At 33.0% G+C, this 20,210-nt stretch overlaps 3 protein-coding genes across 6 annotated transcripts; 1 reads left to right on the forward strand and 2 right to left on the reverse strand.

Annotated features, from left to right (window-relative positions):
• Positions 1–1,376: 1,376 nt before the first annotated feature.
• LOC108828360 (putative GTP diphosphokinase RSH1, chloroplastic) lies at positions 1,377–8,141 on the reverse strand. 3 transcript variants are annotated; one of them, XM_018602018.2, is made up of 24 exons: positions 7,883–8,141; positions 6,447–6,637; positions 6,166–6,333; positions 6,019–6,084; positions 5,783–5,875; positions 5,569–5,700; positions 5,347–5,448; positions 5,196–5,273; positions 5,024–5,095; positions 4,743–4,850; positions 4,469–4,566; positions 4,325–4,385; positions 4,147–4,209; positions 3,996–4,052; positions 3,811–3,912; positions 3,552–3,710; positions 3,303–3,434; positions 3,137–3,223; positions 2,960–3,031; positions 2,731–2,817; positions 2,206–2,653; positions 2,042–2,103; positions 1,894–1,962; positions 1,377–1,802 (listed from the first exon to the last, which is right to left on the reverse strand). In XM_018602018.2, exons 1-24 carry the CDS (start codon positions 7,905–7,907, stop codon positions 1,698–1,700), a joined length of 2,637 nt encoding a protein of 878 aa, XP_018457520.1. In that variant the 5' UTR covers positions 7,908–8,141; the 3' UTR covers positions 1,377–1,697. The 3 variants fall into 3 exon arrangements, with proteins under 3 accessions (XP_018457520.1, XP_018457519.1, XP_018457521.1); XM_018602017.2 differs by having other exon boundaries at positions 4,147–4,212; XM_018602019.2 differs by lacking the exons at positions 6,447–6,637; positions 7,883–8,141 and having other exon boundaries at positions 4,147–4,212; positions 5,783–5,885; positions 6,166–6,210.
• A 4,415-nt stretch (positions 8,142–12,556) lies between these two features.
• Positions 12,557–13,324, reverse strand: LOC108826585 (putative pectinesterase/pectinesterase inhibitor 26). The gene has a single exon (XM_018599955.2). It carries the CDS (start codon positions 13,276–13,278, stop codon positions 12,724–12,726), a length of 555 nt encoding a protein of 184 aa, XP_018455457.1. The 5' UTR covers positions 13,279–13,324; the 3' UTR covers positions 12,557–12,723.
• A 4,350-nt stretch (positions 13,325–17,674) lies between these two features.
• On the forward strand, positions 17,675–19,276 carry LOC108823692 (60S ribosomal protein L19-3). Of its 2 annotated transcripts, none has more exons than XM_056993485.1 (4): positions 17,675–17,833; positions 18,433–18,555; positions 18,640–19,007; positions 19,096–19,276. In XM_056993485.1, the coding sequence occupies exons 1-3, from the start codon at positions 17,722–17,724 to the stop codon at positions 19,002–19,004; spliced, it is 600 nt and encodes a 199-aa protein (XP_056849465.1). In that variant the 5' UTR covers positions 17,675–17,721; the 3' UTR covers positions 19,005–19,007; positions 19,096–19,276. The 2 variants fall into 2 exon arrangements, with proteins under 2 accessions (XP_056849465.1, XP_056849466.1); XM_056993486.1 differs by having other exon boundaries at positions 18,640–19,003.
• Positions 19,277–20,210: the final 934 nt, after the last annotated feature.

Consider the following 20,210-nt stretch of genomic DNA (forward strand, 5'->3'; position numbering starts at 1 on the left):
TTAACAATAGCATCAAGAATTCGCTTGCATCATCTGTGTCTTCTGCTTCACTTTTTAACCGGTTCCCAATTATAGGAAGAGACTTTATCAACTACTCTGATTCTAGATCTAAACAGCTTTCACCTACACCATCAAACATAGCTCAAATTTAAAAGAGATTTAAAAATTTTAAAAACAAAAAAAAACAAAAAAAAACTAAAGGAGTATATAAAAAGAAGAAAAAAGCTTGTGGGATTGAAAGATAATTCTCAGAAATTATAACACTAACAGGATTCGGTTTACCGTATGTGCCGTAAATCGAGTTTTGCCTTGTTCGTTGACACCATGAACAAAAAAAAAAGAATTACTGAAACCATGAGCAAAATAGCTACTCATAAATTTTTATCTGTGATAAATCTCTCTGAATTTTTAAATTCATCTTGAGATAAAGAAAGAAAAAGAATATAATAATGTTGATGGTTTAGATGCTTTTGATTTCTCGAGAATTGATTATTAAGTTGAGAATATTCTTTGAACAAAGGAACTTTACTGTAGCGCACAGTAAAATAGCAGAGGAGTTTCAGAGGATCTGACACATCTATTGACCTGTTAGTATGCAAGAATTATGGGTAAAATCGACAGAAAAATATTACTATCAAATCAGATGCAAAGCTCTAATTTAGGATTCATTTAGATGCATAGAAGCCAATTATCTCTTATTCATATCTAGCTTCCTCTGTCTTTTGATCCCCTAGTTTAGGATCAAAGGATTGTACAGCTCTTTTTTGTTGTTATAAAGTTCACATTTCAACAAAAAAAAAAAGTTTATTCATCCTAATAATCTTATTCCCGTCACCATTTTAGGCCGTATCACGTCTGAACAGACACTATATTGTATGATGTACATATATGTTCATATACTCTAAACTAATCAGGAAAGTAATATTCTTTGTCAACGATATTAACCTATATAAACACAAGAACTAGTTTTCAACACTTCACCTGGTTTTTGTGCAGCAAAACTTCTTCGCCACACTATTCCCTTCACAGCTTCGAACAGGAAGGACGGTGAACAAGTACAAAGCTTTTTTTTACCAATCTTCAATTGCTTATTGCTATTTCTGACCGATGTGAACAAAGGTGTGATAATAATGTCATTAAGCAAGTACCATGTTCTTGAAGAAAAAGAGTTTCAAGCTTTACCTGCTGGTCCTTCTTCACCTCTGAATCTAGTAACAATTTTCTTTTGATGAACATTAAAAGTGGTGTTTCAAAAAAAAGAACATTAAAAGTGAGACGTTCTTTTGAGGGTCTTCTCGTTTGTTTGACTCGTCGTGTAATGTCGCCTGAAAACGAGCTAACAGTTTGTTTTATTTATATCTAATTGATATATCAAATCTTTATAAACCGTTTACGGAAATACATTCTTCATGTTTCTCTATGTGCAAGTATAAGGTTTTACAGGAGTATCTACATATTACATTTGTATGTTCATCCCACTCTGGCCTCTATATACAATGACCTAGATTTATTGAACACAAAACATCTAAAAGAATTTGACTCTCTTTTAAGGTTTTTTCTTTGCAGAACAAAATGATATGTTTCAAGAATATTATCAGAGTTCTCTACCTCTACTTCGAGCAACCAGAACCTTTCTCTTATCAAGTTTGCAGAGAACATGACAAAACTTCATGGCCAAGAACACGACTCCTTTGGCTTTAACACTCAAGAACTTGAGCATTATCTGCTGATCTTGGCCAGCTGCAACCACTGGACCACCCCAACACACCCGAGATCAGATCCACCTTTGCGCAAACGCTAACCTGGGAGTTACAGATACATAGTAACGCTTGTTAGGTTAACTAATCCAAACTAAAAGAAGTGTTTTAGAACATTGGGACATGTATATATTACCAAACTTTCAGTGTTCGCTTCTATTTGAAACAACATTACTGCTAATCCTCTTCCTCTGTCAATCTCGGCCTGCAAGAAAAACATGACACTGTTAGATGAATTGTTAGAAACTATAAAGGAAGTAAGGTTTTTCAGTTGAAGCACGCACCACGCAAGAACATACTGTGATGCCTTCAGCTGCAAGGACTGTTGTAACCTCTGCGATTATGCCTACAAAAATATAACAAACAAGTTTTATTTGACCTCAACAGAGAGACAAGGAGAAGTGGTGTGGTTTTGGATTCATGACCATAGAGGGAATAAGGAACGTACCTTTACGAGCCATGGATACAACACATAACCACTCGATGGAGTGACCTTCCAGATGATGCCACGAGTCGATTTTACTGGCTCGCCAACTCTCTAAACCGGGCAACACTTCTTTGTAAGCAGGGATGTTAGCAGGAAAAATCTTGGCAATTCCATCTCCAGGTGAGAAAAACTCTGTATTCTCCAAACTTGAGTTCTTGATGGCTTTGTTGTGTTTCCCATTCACTTTTGGGACCCAAACGCTTCCGTTTTGAGAAGCGGGTGTTGCGTTTCTGCTTTTGTCTTGTGACTGGAACTGCTTAACATTAACGAGAATTTTCTCCCACCACTGTAGGCTCTTTCTTGAATCTTCTGTGAGATCTTCCACGTCACTGTCAGAGTCCGCCACAAAGTCATTCACTCGATCCTGGGTTATTTCTGCAGCACATTGCGCAGCTTGTTCCCTTAGGAACTGCAAGAAGTTAGAGGCATCAATTAGTAATAGAGAACCAATTAGCATAACATAAGTAAACAAAAATAACATCATACTCTCATAATCTTGTGTCTTGCACTCCTTGTTTTGGCATGCTGCAACCACTGTTTATGTCTCTGGAAAGCAGATTTGCTTGAGAGGGCCTGTGATGTGATAAAAATACTGAAACATGAGAGCTCAGAGAATTTAGGTATTATAGCATGATAAAGGCAATCAAAATTTCTCTAAGCAGGACAATAGATAAGAAGAAATGACAAACACATGTACGAGAGAAAAGGTACACACGTTGTAGGTGAGTATCTCCACGACCTCGGCATTCTCAAGAACGTGCGTTGGAGAAACAAGATTACCATTCACCTACAGTTTCAAGCAATAGAGTATCCTTAACGCCTTCTCCAGTTGTTGTCCGTATTGAAAGATGATAGATAGAGAATTCAAAGAGATCATGTAAGTGGAATATACCTTTGCTGCTACCATCTTGTTTCCGATTTCCGTGTGAATCAGATAAGCGTAGTCTACAACGGTGGCCCCTTTAGGAAGGTTCTTTATCTGCAAGTAGAATACCAACGCATCTTAGCAAAGACTTGAGAGTTTAAGATGAATGTTCCGAGTTGAGCTTAGTCTTTACCTCTCCTTTAGGTGTGAATACAAACACACGACTACCTAAGAGATCCCGCGTAATAGTATCCACAAATTCTCTAGAGCTCATGTTACCCACAAACTCCTCTTGCCATTCCCTAATTGCATTTAGCCACCCGATCTGCAAAAAGAAACTGTCATAACTAACATCATACTGTGAAGGTAATATATATTATATCATTGCCTACTTCTAGAACGTTTCTGTGCATTTCTATTTGCGATTATGGTAAAGAAATACCCTGAGTGCAAAATCTGTATTGCTGAGGCAACCTGTCTTCCCCCTTGACGTTTTACTTAAAGGAACCGGATTTCCAGCTAATTCAGCAGAAAGAGCCCTGCCATTGTAGTAAACAGCTATACCCCTTTCAGCTATCAAGTCCATCTCCTCCGTTCTGATCTGCAGAGAGAAATGTAGTTTTAAAAGACAAAAACCAAGCTCAAATGTATGCGCATTTGGCGTTTCCTAAGAACTGTGATGAATTAATATTATCTAATACCTGAATCTCCAGCCGAAACATACTCTCATACAAGAACGGAATCACAGTAGTATGGAGGCTCTGGTAGCCATTAGGCTTCGGTGTCGCAATGTAATCTTTCATCTGTAACATAAAAAGGAAAGACATACGCTCAGATGTAAAGTAGTGAAAATAAATCCTGAAAGAACAGAAGATCAAATACATACAGTTCGAGGAATAGGTTTCCAGATCTCATGAACTAGCCCAAGAACATGATAGCATATCTGCATTGATGACAGAGAGAGAGAGAGAGAGAGTTAAGTGACACACTAGAAATAACTGGAACAAAAGATATGTATTGTTTTATTGTGGTTTCACCTGTTGTGGACTGCACAGAGGCCCGACTCCCGCAGAAGGTTTTGGCTTTACAACAATCCGTAACTGCTAAAATAAACAAGTTTAGGGAAGCAATGTTAACAATCATATTAGGCTGGCAAATGGAACTTTTGTATTTGAGACCTTTGATACAACTTGGAGATGAGTGTACAACACAAACCTGAGCAATCTGGTTGTAATCATCAATTGATCCTTTTGATTTGAGTGCAGCTTTGTATATGCTGCATGTAAAAATAAGAAACTTCAGAAGCTGAAGAAAAGGTATGTTACAAAGTAACATGAAGAAGTCACTTGACGAACTCACCTGTAAGTTTCCTTGCAGACAGATCGAACATCAGTATTCACAGTAACAAGGTCCAAAAACTGATCATCTTCGATCTTTTTCACCAAAATTCTGTTTGCCTAAGATACATATCAGGTCTATGTGAATACGGATGAATTAAATAAACGACCAGATGAATTCACAGTTGGAGAAGTATTAGAGCTTGCAGGTTATGAACTTCCTTCTCTAATTTATTTCCCTTTATAATCAACGTTTTGGCAATTTAATCTAAGGGCATATAACAAGTTGAAGGTACCTCAGTGAGTTCTTTCTCATGCTCTTTGTAGAGGTTAGCGATCCTGCTTGTGACTTTCTCATAATCCTCGGCACTTACGTACATGAAAGACAGGTTTTCCAGTTCAGACTGCAAGATTAGCACCACAAAACTTAGAACATTGGGAAACAACAACTGAGATAATTAGGTTTCATATAGACACTAAGAATACATTTCAACTGATGGGAGAACAATGCTACCCTCGTGGAATAATATTGTGTTGTATTAAGAATAATAGCAAACGAGAAAGTAAACGGTTATACCTTTATTGAATACATCCCAAGCAATTTCGCTAAAGGAGCAAATACCTGCAAAGTCTCGGCTGCAATGCTGGACTGAGCGAAATTAGAAAAAATAAAATCATTAGTTATCACAAATGAAACACAGAGCTGAGAGCCATAGGGCAACACATCTCAACTAACTTGAAGTAATCACCTGCTTATGGGGAGGCATGTGGCAGAGAGTTCGCATATTATGCAACCGGTCAGCTAGCTTGACAATAATGACGCGAACCTGGAATGAAACAGTTAGGTTTGCTGATGAATAATACAAGCACACCAACTAAAACTTATAAAAAGATTGAAACCTCGTCCGTCATAGCTAGAAACATCTGCCGCAAATCATCTGCTTTAACATCTTGTATTGATTCACTTTCGGTTTTACACTTCAACTTTCCCAGTTTGGACACCTAATAGAGAAAAAAAACTATTATAAATAGATGGAACTTCATGTCGGAGGAAGCACATAATTCTTTCTATGTAAGGTTAGAGGATAGGAAAAATATTACAGTAAACACAAATATGCAGACCTTAGTCTCCCCCTCGACTATGTGACGTACAGTTGCACCAAACTCTGCTTCTATCTTTTCGAAAGTAATAAAATTTGTATCCTCGACCGTGTCATGAAGTAATCCAGCTACGATAGACTCCCAATCCAATTCCTAAACAAGAACAAAAGAACTTATCAAAGCTTTCCAACTTATCCTCAAGTGAACCATATTCATAATGTATCACGCAACTCACAAGTTCCCCAAGGATACGAGCAACTGCAACTGGATGTATAATGAATGGTTCCCCACTACGTCTCTTTTGACCATCATGTGCCTCAAAAGCTAACTGCATTAACCTTTCTTATTGAATCAAGAAACGAAAACCAGAAAACTGAAATATACTCCAATAATTTACACGTTAAAGGAGAAATGATATAGAATATAGGTGAAAGAGGCATTTTAAATATAACGGAACTTATATCATCATACCTTGAGGCCCTTTTGAACAAACTCTAATTCTTTACAGGATAAGTAAGATATTGCTGGGAAAAGGTCCTACAGAGATATCCCACCCATCAAAATGATTAGATACTGTGGGGTAAGTGCCATTAAATTGACGAGAATAGGGTCTTCTACCTCCCATAATGTTTCGACAGTAACATCGCCGGAAGCACCAGAAGATTCAGATGATAAGCAGAACAGTTCACATCTTTTATGACCACCGCGAGAAGATCTAGAACTCAAGATTTTCCTCAGATTTACGAAGTGGGGAACCTCAGAGAAACCTACTTCATACTCATAACTCTGCCAAAATAGTGAGCGTAAGGAACCTCAAGATGAGATAGCAAATACATCAAAGCCAAGTAAGATAATCTCAACACTCCACTACATAAACACAAACAACAAATGATACTTACAGATTTTACGCTACTCTTTCTTCCACTTCTGCCACGTAGATACAAAGAACACACAGGCGGATGAGCAGTGCTAGCTAGAAACCCAGTTAACGCTCTAGGAGCTTTCGAAGCACAGGAGAGAGCATTGCAATCACTTCTTACATTCCCGTCTCCTTTCGTTAGATTGCATACGTTCACACATTCCACAGACACTGCAATGTAGCCCCACAAAACAATAAAATATTGCCCAAAAATAGTAAAAAGTAGATGCATAGATTCACGGCAATTAATTTTAGATAAAAAAGTAGGTTCCTTAACTAGTAATAGAAAACTGTGGTCGTCAACAAGAAGGGTAGGGTATGTTTAGTTGGCACATGAAAACTTACTCAAAATAGCACTAGTCTACAACCTAATCGTTCTAAATCAACCTTTCGTACGTCTGCTAAGTGACCCATACCCCTCAACTGGATTCTCTCTCTCTCTCCCTCGCATACATACAAACAACACTAGCAACTCCATAACAGGTGAGTACACGATGGCAAGAACGAGAACTAAACTAGTTTCAAAAATACGTTCCCGTTTCCTTTGGTTAGATGTTCACACAATGAATCAACAGACAGTGCAATGTACCCCACAAAACAATAAATTTCAGATAAAAAGGGGAAAAAAGTAGATGCATGGATTCAAGGCAATAAATTTTCAGATAAAATGTAGGTTCCTTAGAGCCAGAAATAGAAAACTGTGGTCCTCCACAAGAAGGGTAGGATGTGTGTAGTTAGAGCACATGAAAACTTACTTAAAGAAGCACTAGTCCCACAACCTAATCGCTATCTAAGTCCCAACTTTCCTAAGTTTTATGAGTGGCCGACCCACCCAAGTGGATTCTCTCTTTCTCCCTCACACACAACACTAGGAAAAACAGGTGAGTACACGATGGCAAGAAGGAGAAACTAACAAAGACTCGTTCTTTCTCCGTTTCTCTCTGCAACGGGATAACAAAGCTAAGAAAATCTCTCTCCAGGTTTTATTTTAATATAAAAAAAATGTGGTGGTCAACGAGAAAGGTAGGTTGTGTTTTAGTTAGCACATGAAAACTTACTGAAAAGAAATACTAGTCTACAACCTAATCGATCTAAATCAACCTTTCCTACGTTTCAATGACCCAAAAAGTAGATTCTATCTTTCTCCTTAGCACACATACACACATCACTAGGAAACTCCATAGCAAGTGAACCACACGATGGCAAGAAGGAGAACAAAACTAAGCTTCCCTACAAAATAGACGTAACAAAAGAAAAACTCATTCTTTCTCACTGCAAAGCTAAAAGAAAATCTCAATTTGCTATTCAATCGATTGCGGCTGTATTCAATTGGAGAATAAGAAGATAGCAATCGTCCTAAACACTGCTCTTCGAACGACGTGTATCAGAGAGAAAGCAAAGGGAGTACGCACGCACCGGACATGGAAGAAGCAGAAGCCATTTGCTATTCAATCCTACTGAATCGATTCACCATTTGATCTGAAAACAAAAAAGTTATTCAGAAGACTCCCCCGATTCCGAGACCAAAGCGACGGCGATTGACAACTCTTTACGGAGAAGAGGGCGAGTGAAATTTCGAAAAAAATTGGAGATTTTTGAAAGGATAGAATAGAGAGAAGCGCACAGTGATGTGAAGACGGGGAGGGAGAGAGAGATAATCAACTCTTTAGGGTAAATCCTGACCACACATATGCCCTCCGCAGAACCAACTATTAAGAGAAACACACAGATATTTTTTTCCCCCCTTTGTGGTAAAATGTCAAACAACTATAACTAAGTTTCTGTTAATATACTTTTCCAAATCAATATTTTAGGATTTGGTCAATAACTATTACCTATATAATTAAATTAGTGTAAAATTTTAGATCAAAACAATCATTTTTATTCATTTACAATCATTTAGGGTAAATGAATCCAAACAATCTTTTTAATCTATTGTATATCATATATAACTGAATTTAAATGATATTAACATATATGTATAATTGTTTAATTATGATTATTTAATTTATTTTAAAAATATAAAATCAACAAATATAACAGAGGATGTACAAATTATTATAAATTATTATTATTTAAAATCATTAAGTGTCATATACTTTGATAAAATTAGGTAAATTTCTATCTTTTATTTTTAAAAATAATATCTTATATATATTAATAATTAATTTTATGATTAATTTAATAAAAATATATTATATATTTAGTTGGACAGATTTGTTTTTCTAAGGATTTAGGGCCTGACTGGTTCAAACGTAGCGATTGCAGTTGCGGGTGCGGGTGGTTGTGGTTTCAAGTGTTACATGGCGTTTTGTATGACTGGTGTAACGTTTAAAAATTGTTGCGTTTACGGGATGTTTGTGACTGGTTGATTATGAGACATTGCAGCGGTTTAATAATAAGTTATCAATATAAACATATTATAATATTATAAAATATAAAAAAATACTATTGTGATAAAATATAATAACTGTTAATATAATATGATTAATAATAATATTAAGTTTATTTTTAAAATAAGTAGTTGAAAGTTATAGGTTTAATATATTTTATGAAGATTTATATTAAAACTTTTAAAGAATATTTTGTTTCTTTTTTATATGTGTATATCTTTATATATGTATGTATATTAACTTTTCAAAATTATGATGAATAGCTACTTTAAAGTTTTTATAAAAAAATACTATATTGTTTGTGAATTAATTATATAAAATGTGTATATATTTTATTTATAATATTTTGAATTTTAAATTTTTAAGTTTAAAATATTTAGAAAAAAAAGTTTAATATTTTTTTATCCAACCGCAACCGCTCGCAACCGCAAACGCTAGCTGGAACCAGCTTTTGATTTTAAGAGGTTCAGAGCGGTTTGAAGCGATTTGTAGCAGTTTGTATGATTGTTTTGAAATGCTGTCAACCGCTACCAACCGCAAAAGCTGAGTTTGCAGGTGGTAGCGGGAAAACCAGTCAACCCCTTAGAAAATCATTATAGCGATGACATGTATCATAACTCAAATGTTGTAATGTTTTTCAATTAATATATAAGCGATATTAAGAATTTGAGTGGATATCTTTTTTTTTTTAAATAACCTCTTATTTTATTTAAAATTTATAAATTATATATGAAATCCAACATTATTGGATTAGTCATTTGTATAAATTCTCCTAAATTTAGTTTATTGGAAAATATGAGTTTTGTCAGTAATATCTATCAAATGAGATTTCATGGGTTTGGATGATATTTTTTACTGAAAAGTAATGAATCGAAATACCACTCCATAGGATGCTATTTGATTTTTTTTTTAAATTAAAATTTATTTCAAAGTTTTAAAAATAAAATCAAACTGTCTGAAATGAAAAAAAAAATATTTGAAAATTTATTTATAATTTTTTACATATTTTATATGTTTCATTAAAGATAATGTCAAATTATAGTAATTTAAAAATAAAAAAATTATTTTACATAAATATTTAAAATTTAAAAGTATTTTCAAAATCTGAAATTTCTTCAAGAAAACATAAAACTTGTGATAAATCTTTTTAAGATTTACTTAAATATTGATTTTTGGATTTACTCAAACATTTAATTCTCTAAAATCACTGATTTAATAAACCCCTTTAGTCTTTTTTTAAATAACCATAAGTCATAATTTCAGCCTAATAAACATAACCCATCAAAGTAATTAAAATTACTAGTTACTATAAATATTAATAAATTACGAAATTTTGAATATGACAACGTAATAGAACATATGATATAATTTGGGATTTTTTTCGTTTTTGCAAAAGTAGAAAGGGAATGAAATTTATATCTAATTAGTTTTTGTTAGATGTGTGGAAATGTAGATAAAACACATTAGAAGTATACTTTATCTGTTTTAGTTATTTTCTTATAATATATATATATATATATATAATATATATATATATATATAATATATATATATATATATATATATATATATATTATTTTAATATTTTATTATTATTATCATTATTAATAACAATAAACCATTAGTAATATAATAAATATAACTAGGCTTTAAGTTTTAAATTTATTGTTATAACTAATGAAAAATTAATTAAAACATACAATGTATTAAACAACTTTTCTAAAATTTTATCTTATAAAACAGAAGGAGTAGAATAATAAATTTTGGGCAATTCTCCTAGACATACATTTTATGTTTTTGTCACAAAAATAGCACACAAAAAAAATGATCAAAATGTTTCATTTAAATGAGTAAAAGACTTTTATACCCTATATATATATATAATACAAATAAATAAATAAATAAAATAAATAATAGAAAAATTAAAAAATTAAAAATATATTTTGAATTATATGTTTTAAAATTTGATTTATTTTTATAAATTTGTCTTTTTCAAACTTTTTTCAATTTTTCTTTTTGAAATTCTAGAATGCTTTTTGAAACTATTTTTTAAAAAAAATATTTAAAATTCTAGAATGCTTTTTGAAACTATTTTTAAAAAAAAATTATTTAAAATTTTTAGTATTTATTTTTTTATTTTATAAAACTTTGAAACCTAAACCAAAAACTCCACCTCTTAACTTTAAACATTAAGTTTTAGATTAGTTAACCCTAGAGGTATACGTGTAAACTAACCCTTTTAATAAAATATTTTGGTCATTTTCTTTTTTATGTGCTATATTTATGACTAAAAAAAATTTAGTGCTATCTTAGAAAATTTCTCATAAATTTTTGAAGGTAGATTTTTGAGAAGATATTTTACTAAAGTTGCATATAGTTACCCTGGATTTTGTTGAAAGATTATAATGTCACTCATCAGCAGATAGTTCGAGGTGTCTAGACTATTTGGGTGATAAACTGGGGATGAGACATTTTCAGGATCTTGTGGATGGTTGCAATCTTTTAAATATGTCTATTGGACCAGTTTTTACTCGGTGGAACAATAGAGATTTGGATCCTATAGAAAAAAGTTTTAAATATGTCTATTGGACCAGTTTTTACTCGGTGGAACAAGAGAGATTTGGATCCTATAGAAAAAAGTTGGATCGTGCATTAGTAAATGTAATCTGGTAACACTTTACCCTCAGTCTTATGCCAAGTTTGAAGTAGGAAGAGTTTCAGATCATGCTCATTGTCTGGTTTCTCTTACTGGGAATCATGTTACAACTCGTAAGCTTTTTAAGTTTTTCAATTTCTTGATTGGAAATGAATGATTTTTGCCACTGGTTGCTCGGAAATGGACAAAGTCTGAACTACTTTTCCATACAAGAACAACAGTCCACAGATTCCATCAGAAACTAAAGGCATTAAAATTTGATCTTTGAGGTCTGAACTGTGATTGCTATGGCAACCTTTATTAGCGGATAAAGAAAGCAGTTGAGGATTTATGTGAGTGCCAAAGTAAGGAATTAGCTGATCCATGTTCCTCTATGTTTCAGGATGAGGCTGCTGCTTCTACCCGGTGGCATCACTTATCTATAAAAGCAATTTATTTCAATAGGGTCCATAATTCGTGGTTTATCTTGGGGACCAGAATAAGCGTTTTTACCATAATGCATGCCGAACAGATTGCTCGAAATAACATCAATTTACCCTACACTGAATTTGGTGAAGCTCTTACGGATTCCTCAGCCATAAAGCAAGAAGCAGTATCTTATTTTCAGAGATCTATGCAATCCCAACCGGACATAGGTGATCATATTTCTACAGAAACACTCGAAAATGTGTTAACTTATCGTTGTTCCCCAGATGGTGCATCTCTTCTAGTGGCTCTTGTGTCTTCAGCGGAGATTCACCTAGTTTTACTAACTCAACCCAATAATAAAATCCTAAGATTTGATGGGTTTACAAAAGAGTTTTTTTTTGTGGTTGAGTGGCTATTTTTGGGCAATGGCTTAGTTACAGCTATCCAATCCTTTTCACTTTTGGCATCCTCCCGACAGGAGTAAACTCTACAATTCTCTCTTTGATTCCAAAGAAATTATCGGCGTAGACAATGAAAGATTTTTGTCCTATTGCCTGCTGTAATCCACATAAATTAGCATGAGGACATAGTTTAATGGATATATGATTAGTAGTTTTTGCGGGCAAATATATATAGTTAACCCATATAATTATATATATATACTCCAATATGCTCATTCAAAAAATTTCCAAAACAAGTATATCACATATCGTTTCATTTACACCCATAAATCAACCAAACCCTTTTTTAGATATTATAACAAATACATAAATATAAATGAAGTAACCACAACATTAAGCTTATGGAGTTAAAATAGTGTTGATGAGAAGAGCGTCCTTGCAAAGTTTCAAGAAGTTGGTGTTCCTACGAGCAAGCTCAGCATCATTACCAGCACGTTCGTTCAAAGCATCTTCACAAGCTTCTCCATCGGTAATTGCCGTATTAAGCCAAATATCAACATCAATATACGCATTCGCAAGCAAAGCGGCGAGAGAATCATCGAGTTGTGCGACTGCGTCTAAGTAGTTCTTGGAGCAGTCATCAAGCGTGTCTTCCAACGCCGGCTCAAGGTTCCTCTGTTTCAGTTTCGACTTGATGTAGAAAGACGTGTCCGAAGCGTTTGTAGACGCGACGCTTAACGCGATCACACCGAGTTTAGGCGCAGTTGCGGTTTCTGACTCGTGACGTGAGGTTAGGCTCGCAACGCAAAACGCTTTGTCCTCGGATTTCTCGCATAGTTTCTCGGCTAAAGCTTTGCCTGTCTCGGTGAATGTTGGTGGTGGAGCTTTTCCGGCAATGACCACCGTGACGACGATGGAGAGGAAAAGGAGAAAGATTCTTCCGACCATTTTCATCTTTTTTTTTTGTTAGGTTATGTTTCTTCTTTTGCTCTCTTGTCGTAATTATTACAAAGGATCAAACTGAAAATGGTTATTTAAAGAGCTTAAAGTAGGTATTTTTGGATCGTTCTTTTTTGACTAAATTTTTTGGGTCGTTCTATTTTGAAGATTTTGGTTGTTGGTCTTTGTTGGTCTCTAGTCTATCTTTAGGGTTACAGTCCTGGTTTAGGCTTGAAGAGCATGCCATGTTCTTATTATGGGTTCAGAGACATTTGTGTTACGAGAAACAAGGCCAACTCACGTTTGTAATGAGCTTCAAAAATGTAAATATTAGTTTTTTTTGGTTGTTCTTATCACTTTTTAATTGGGTTTGTAGGAATTGGCTCCATAATTTCAAATCGTCTTGCTCACTCTATATCCAACCTAAAATACCTAAAAAATAACAAAAAATGTACCAACCAGACTTAGTATAACGTTTAAAATTCTTAAATCACCTGATATAGAGATCTAAATGTTAAATGTTCAAATTATATTGGAAAATATTTACGTTAGACAAAATCATGGATCTCCCTCTATGTAATAAGATAGTATAAATCATCGTTTGTTTTTAATATGGATTTTTATATATACTATTACAAACAGTAAAAAATATTATATAAATAACTTTACAACCGATAATTATATATGATTTATGAAGATTCATGTTGGACTATGCTATTCGAGTCACCATTTAAATCTACATTTGACATGGTTTTATTCGCACCATACTGAAAATCTATTATACATTTTTTTCATTAATCTGTATAATTAGTTATTTTGATTCGACCATATTTTATAGTGTAGAAGCATTAGTAAATACTCAATCAAACCACCGGACAGCAGATTTTCACACTAAATATATGTAAAACCTTTTAGTCATTATGGAAGTACTAGTATTTATCAATTGAGTAATGCTTAGATATCATAAGGTTCAATTTAAAATTTAAGAAAATGTGATGTACCATCGGTAGACGTAAATATTCATAAAGAAAATGGAACTGTTGGTGGTAAAGTTGTTATTATTTTTCATAATATGTAATAGAGTGAAAAAATAAAAAACAATTGGATACTTTTTGGTGTGAAGCTTGACCAAAAGAAATCTATTTTATTAAAATAGAGTATTTCTTTAAAAATATATTGTACAAAGTTGTTGTATAAGATTGCTACAGTTGGATCCCTTTTTTAGAGTAACTCTTGGATTCACTCATAATGTGAAACGGTAGATTCATCAACCAATAAAAATTTGTTTTTTAATATCTTTTAAAACAAGAAATAAAATATTGTCAAATTATGTTATATTTTTTTTGAAAAATAGTAGTTGCTTCAAAAAAATATTTTTTTGAAAAAAATACGATCACCAAAACACGAAACCATAAACTCTAAATCATAAATCCTAAATCTCTGGTAAACCCTGAACCTTGGATACATTTTAAATCTTTGAACTTTCTAAAAATTTTTTTTTTTTGACATAGTCATCAAAACACTAAACTCTAACTCATATATACTAAACCCTAAACCATTGGTTAAACCATAAATTTTTGGATAAATCCAATTGTTTATTGTCATGATTTTGGTTCATTAACAACTGTTTATTATACCAATATATGTTATAAATTTGTTTTCAAAATGTTAATACCAGTTAAATTATCAACACATTACAATAATTTTATTGGATAAATTTATACCGGTTTACGTCATTGCTTTAATCAGTCAATCTGTTTCCTCTTAAAAAAATAAATATGTAGTTATGTCAAATGTTTATACCAATCTTGATAGGTTTCATATGTTATTTTATATTTTTTATATATCTTCTATATAACATATATGTATACCCTCTGATTGGTTATTTACGTTATTGTCTTAGTCAAATTAATTGACTCAACTATTTTGATTTTATGTTTATTCATAGTATAAAAGTAATTATTTGTTGGTGAGGATCATCCAACATATTTATGGTTTATGGTTTATGGTTTATTATTTATTTATTTATTTTAGTTTCGGTTTACAATATCCGTTCAAAACTATATATATCTTTGCAAAATATATAACCAAAAGTTTATATACTTTTTTAAGAACTTGAAATTGAGTTTTGAAATCAAGATACAAAGAGTTACGATTCTGGGTTGTAAATCTTATCAGTTTATAATGAGTTTGGATGATTCTAGTGCTGAAGGTTGGTCACTTAGCTTTGTTTTGGTAGTGTAGCTTGGATATTCTATGCAGGTAGAAGAACTTGCTTAGGAGAGTGTGGGGTGATGTCAAGTCTGGCTTTTTGAATTTCTGATTTTGACAGTGGATGTGATTCTTGGGTTCTCGGAAGTTTGGTAGGAGTGATTTCGTCTTCTCTTTTCTTGTTTGTCCCGAACTTCAAGGTCGATGAAGATTACAAGTTCGAAAAGTTCATCGGAAACTAACTACTCCGATAACTTCATGGAAAGTCTCAACAATCGAGGAAATAAGGCAAATTTCACCTTTTCGTGGATATATATTTTGAAGGTTGAGAAAGATAACCAATATCTGAAGATTTTGAACGGTCTAATGGACTAAGCCAAAGAGATTAAAGTAGCGAAACTAGTATTGTAACATTTGATTTCATATGCTTTTGTTCAAATTTACTTGTATTCATCAACAAATTCTCAGTTATCCGAATTGGTTATTATATAAAATATCTATATTATTAAAGTTAGAAGTTCACATTGGAGATGTTTGGAAACAATGATAGTAGAATAAATGAAATATGTTTGAAAACATGGATAGTAAAATAAATGAGATATGTTTGGAAACATGGATAATAGAGATGTGTACTTTCTTTTATTTATACATTTAGCCATTGTATTTTTAATAAATTAATAACAAATGAGAATTGTTTAGAAACATGAATAATATATTTAATACTTCTTTTTATTTAAACATTTAGCCATTGTTTTTACAATAAATTAAACAACATTCCTTCTATATTTATTTTTGTTTACAATTCTGTTACTATATTTACAATTCTTTTTATTTACAATTCTTTATGGTGAAAATAAAAACACAAACTGAAATATAAATAGTATATTATATAAAATATTTTTTAAAAACAGTATTATTACCTTATTTAGTTTAGTCAAATATAAAAATTTCAAGAGTTCAATTTTCAAATAAAAAATTCTTAAATTAATAATAATTCATTGAAAACTAATGCAAACATTAACATTTTGAAACATGGATAAAATTATATCAGTTTTAAAATATACAAAATGGACTAATCTAATTACCTAAAAACATTGTTTTGTCTAAAATAATCATAAAATAAAATTTAATTTTTATATACATATTTCAAATCAAAATAATAATTTATAGTTCATTTATATCAAAAATTGATTTAAAATACCCATATATTCAAAAATTTATATTTACTAAAATATTTTCCAATAAACATTATTAAAAAATATTTTCGATAAATATAAGAAAAATACAACAAAAAAATTAATTTCATATACCAACTTAAATTGTGGTTTATATATATATATTTGATTAAATTTTATATTTATTAATCAAAGAATGAATGTGATTATTTATAAGATGATACATATAAAATACTATTAGTTATATGACGTACCAATACAATTAATTATATGATGACATATATAGATACATAATAATGACTAGGGCTGGGCGTTCAAGTATCTATTCCGGTTCGTTTTAGATCTGTTTGGGTTTCGGGTTCTCGGGGTTAAAGATTTCAGCCCCATTCATATATTTCTAAATTTTAGTTCGAATTATGACTAGGGCTGAGCGTTTAGGTATCCATTCGGGTTCATTTCGGATATGTTTGAGTTCTGTTAAATCTGTTCATGTATTTCTATATTTAGTTAATATAAAAATATGTCACATTGTTTAAACAAAATATCAATGTAAAAGTATTGTACAGTTGCGTTCTAAAATCATTTATTTTATAACAATAAACTAAATAAATCTGTTGATTGGAGAGAGATCAAAACAAAGCCAGAGAAACATATAGTTTACGAGAGATACTCTGTGTCGAATTTATTATAAAGAAAATTTTACTAAGATAAATATATTTAATAATTACAAACAAATTATATATTTCATAAAAGTGAAAAATAATATCCGCGCTTTCGGCGGATCAAAATCTAGTTAAATTTTAAAAGAAAAATCGAATTATCGAAAATATTATGCGTTGCACAAAGCATAAGCTCGAGTGTGTATTATTTAAAAGCGAGGATAATGGGATGAGACAACACACGTGTGCAATAATGGCCTATAATGGGCTTTAAAAGGCCCAATTGTGATTAATAATCTTTTGTTTCTGCGGAAGGGTGTAGCCCTAGAGAACGTCATCATATATAAAGGCATTTTCTTCCGGGTTTAGCATTTTCTTCCGGGTTTACCAGTGTCCAGAAGGGAGAAGCAAAAATGGTGTCGCTGAAACCCCAGAAGCGGCTCGCAGCCTCTGTGATGAAGTGCGGAAAGGGGAAAGTCTGGCTCGATCCTAACGAAACCAGTGACATCTCCATGGCCAATTCGCGTATGTCCTTCTTCTTTCTCCTTCGTTATGTCGATTTAGTTTTTTTTTCCCCCATCGTATCTGCTGATTGAAGCTTGTTGATTAAGGATGGTAGCTTGATTCGTTTAATGGTATTAAATTCAATCTGATGAATTTGAGCTCGGATTCACTATGTTCATATCTGCGATCGAAAGCTTGTTGTAGAAGAAATGGATGGTTATATATGTTTGTAGCTTTTATTCGTTTAATGGTATTGAATTCCATCTGATGAATCTGAGCTCGGATTCATTATGTTCTTCCTTAATTTTCTGAGCTAGGGTTTGTACTTTTTAAGTATTCAAATCTGTCGTAGCGCAATGTTTGATGACGATGGGTGGAAGGGAATGATCCTATGTGTTTTTGTAGCTTGATTCGGTTAATGATATTGACGTTAACATCAATCTGATGAATTTTAGATAGGATTCATCAGATTTTGTATGTTCTTCCTCGAGAATTTTTGAGCTGTGGTTTCTGATTGTTACAGATTCAAACATGCAATAGGATATATATATTCTTCGTTTGATTATTTATTATAATAGTTTCTGATTTGAGATTCTGTGTTGTTGTTATGTAATCTCTAGGTCAAAACATCAGGAAGCTTGTGAACGATGGATTCATCATCAGGAAGCCAACAAAGATCCACTCGCGTTCCAGAGCTCGCCGCATGAAGATTGCCAAGATGAAGGGACGTCACTCTGGTTACGGTACGTAACATTTTGGACCAACACCTCTTTGTAAAACACGACAGATTATTTATGTTACGGGCTGTTGTGTAATGGCTTTTTAAGGTAAGAGGAAGGGTACCAGGGAGGCGAGGTTGCCAACAAAGGTACTGTGGATGAGGAGGATGAGAGTTCTCAGGCGTCTTCTCAAGAAGTACCGTGAGTCCAAGAAGATTGACAAGCACATGTACCACGACATGTACATGAAAGTCAAGGGTAACGTTTTCAAGAACAAGCGTGTTCTGATGGAGAGCATCCACAAATCCAAGGCTGAGAAGGCTAGAGAGAAGACTTTGTCTGATCAGTTCGAGGCTAAGAGGGCCAAGAACAAGGCTAGCCGTGAAAGGAAACATGCTCGTAGAGAGGAACGACTTGCCAAGGGTCCTGGAGGAGATGTACCTGCCGCCGCACCGCATGCCCAAACCGCATAGTGAGTAAGTAGCGATCATAATGGGCCAAACTGTTATTGATGATGTGGTAGCACGCTAAGCTCTTTTGCATTCGGTTGTTTGTTTCTTGTAGGGGGTTCCGGCGAAGAGGTCGAAGTGAGGAGAATAAGCTTTTTTTGCTTGATAGTAATTTTTTTTTAGCAGTGATTTTTGCATGGATTTTGTGATTCAGTTTTGTCAAAACACCTACTCTGCGCCGAATCTGAAAACCTTTATCATTAGTTTTGTCAGTAATTTGTTGTGTTTCGCATCTCTTCTCAAATCCTTCCCTTTAAGATTTTGCTTACCTTTTTCACAAGCGTAACCATCTTAAAAATTATTCACAAGTTTAATTATACAATATAGTGTTTTAAAGCATTTAACACTAGAAATGTGGAATGGCTCAGAGTTATTAGTTTTTCTTTCCGCCAAATACATTTTTGAAAAACGATGGCTGGCTACACTCATTAACCACATATATCATCAGAACATATTCTCGCTATGGGGCGGTTCATTTCACCATCAGTCATTTTCATCTAGCTGAGTCATTTTCATCTAGCTGATCCATTGATCCATTTATATGTTTCATCCAGATTTTATGAGATTGTTTGTTTGTCTAACCAAATGATTCATCTAAATGAACTTATATTTGTTTTTTTTATTTCTATTTCCATCCGGATGAATTTAGCAAACAAATTACTAATATACCGAAAATGCATTTTTGCTGTTTCGGCGAAAAATGTGTTTTAGCAGAAAAATGTGTTTTTTGCGGCTGCGAAGAGAAAACGGGTTTTGCGATTTTGACGGGAAAACGTGCTTTTGCGGTGTTGGCAAAAAGCGTTTTTGCGGTTTTAGCGGGAAAACGCATTTTTGCGGTTTTGACAGGAAAACGCGTTTTTGCAGTATTGGCGCGGAAACACGTTTTTGCGGTTTTGGTGGAAAAACGTGTTTTTGCAGTTTTTGTGGGAAAACGCATTTTTGCAGTTTTTGTGGGAAAACGCGGTTTTGCAGTTTTTGTGGAAATGTGTTTTGACGGTCTTGGCAGAAAAATGTGTGTTTGATGTTAAAGTGTGTTTTGTTGTTTTGACGGAAAAATTGTTTTTGACGAGAAATTACGATTTTGGCGGAATTTTTGTTTTTTACGATTTTGGTGGAAAAGGTGTTTTTTTTGTGGGTTTGTCATTTTTGTGAATGAAAAAATGATATTTG

The sequence above is a fragment of the Raphanus sativus genome, chromosome 9 (assembly GCF_000801105.2).
Source record: "Raphanus sativus cultivar WK10039 chromosome 9, ASM80110v3, whole genome shotgun sequence".
NCBI lineage: Eukaryota > Viridiplantae > Streptophyta > Magnoliopsida > Brassicales > Brassicaceae > Raphanus > Raphanus sativus.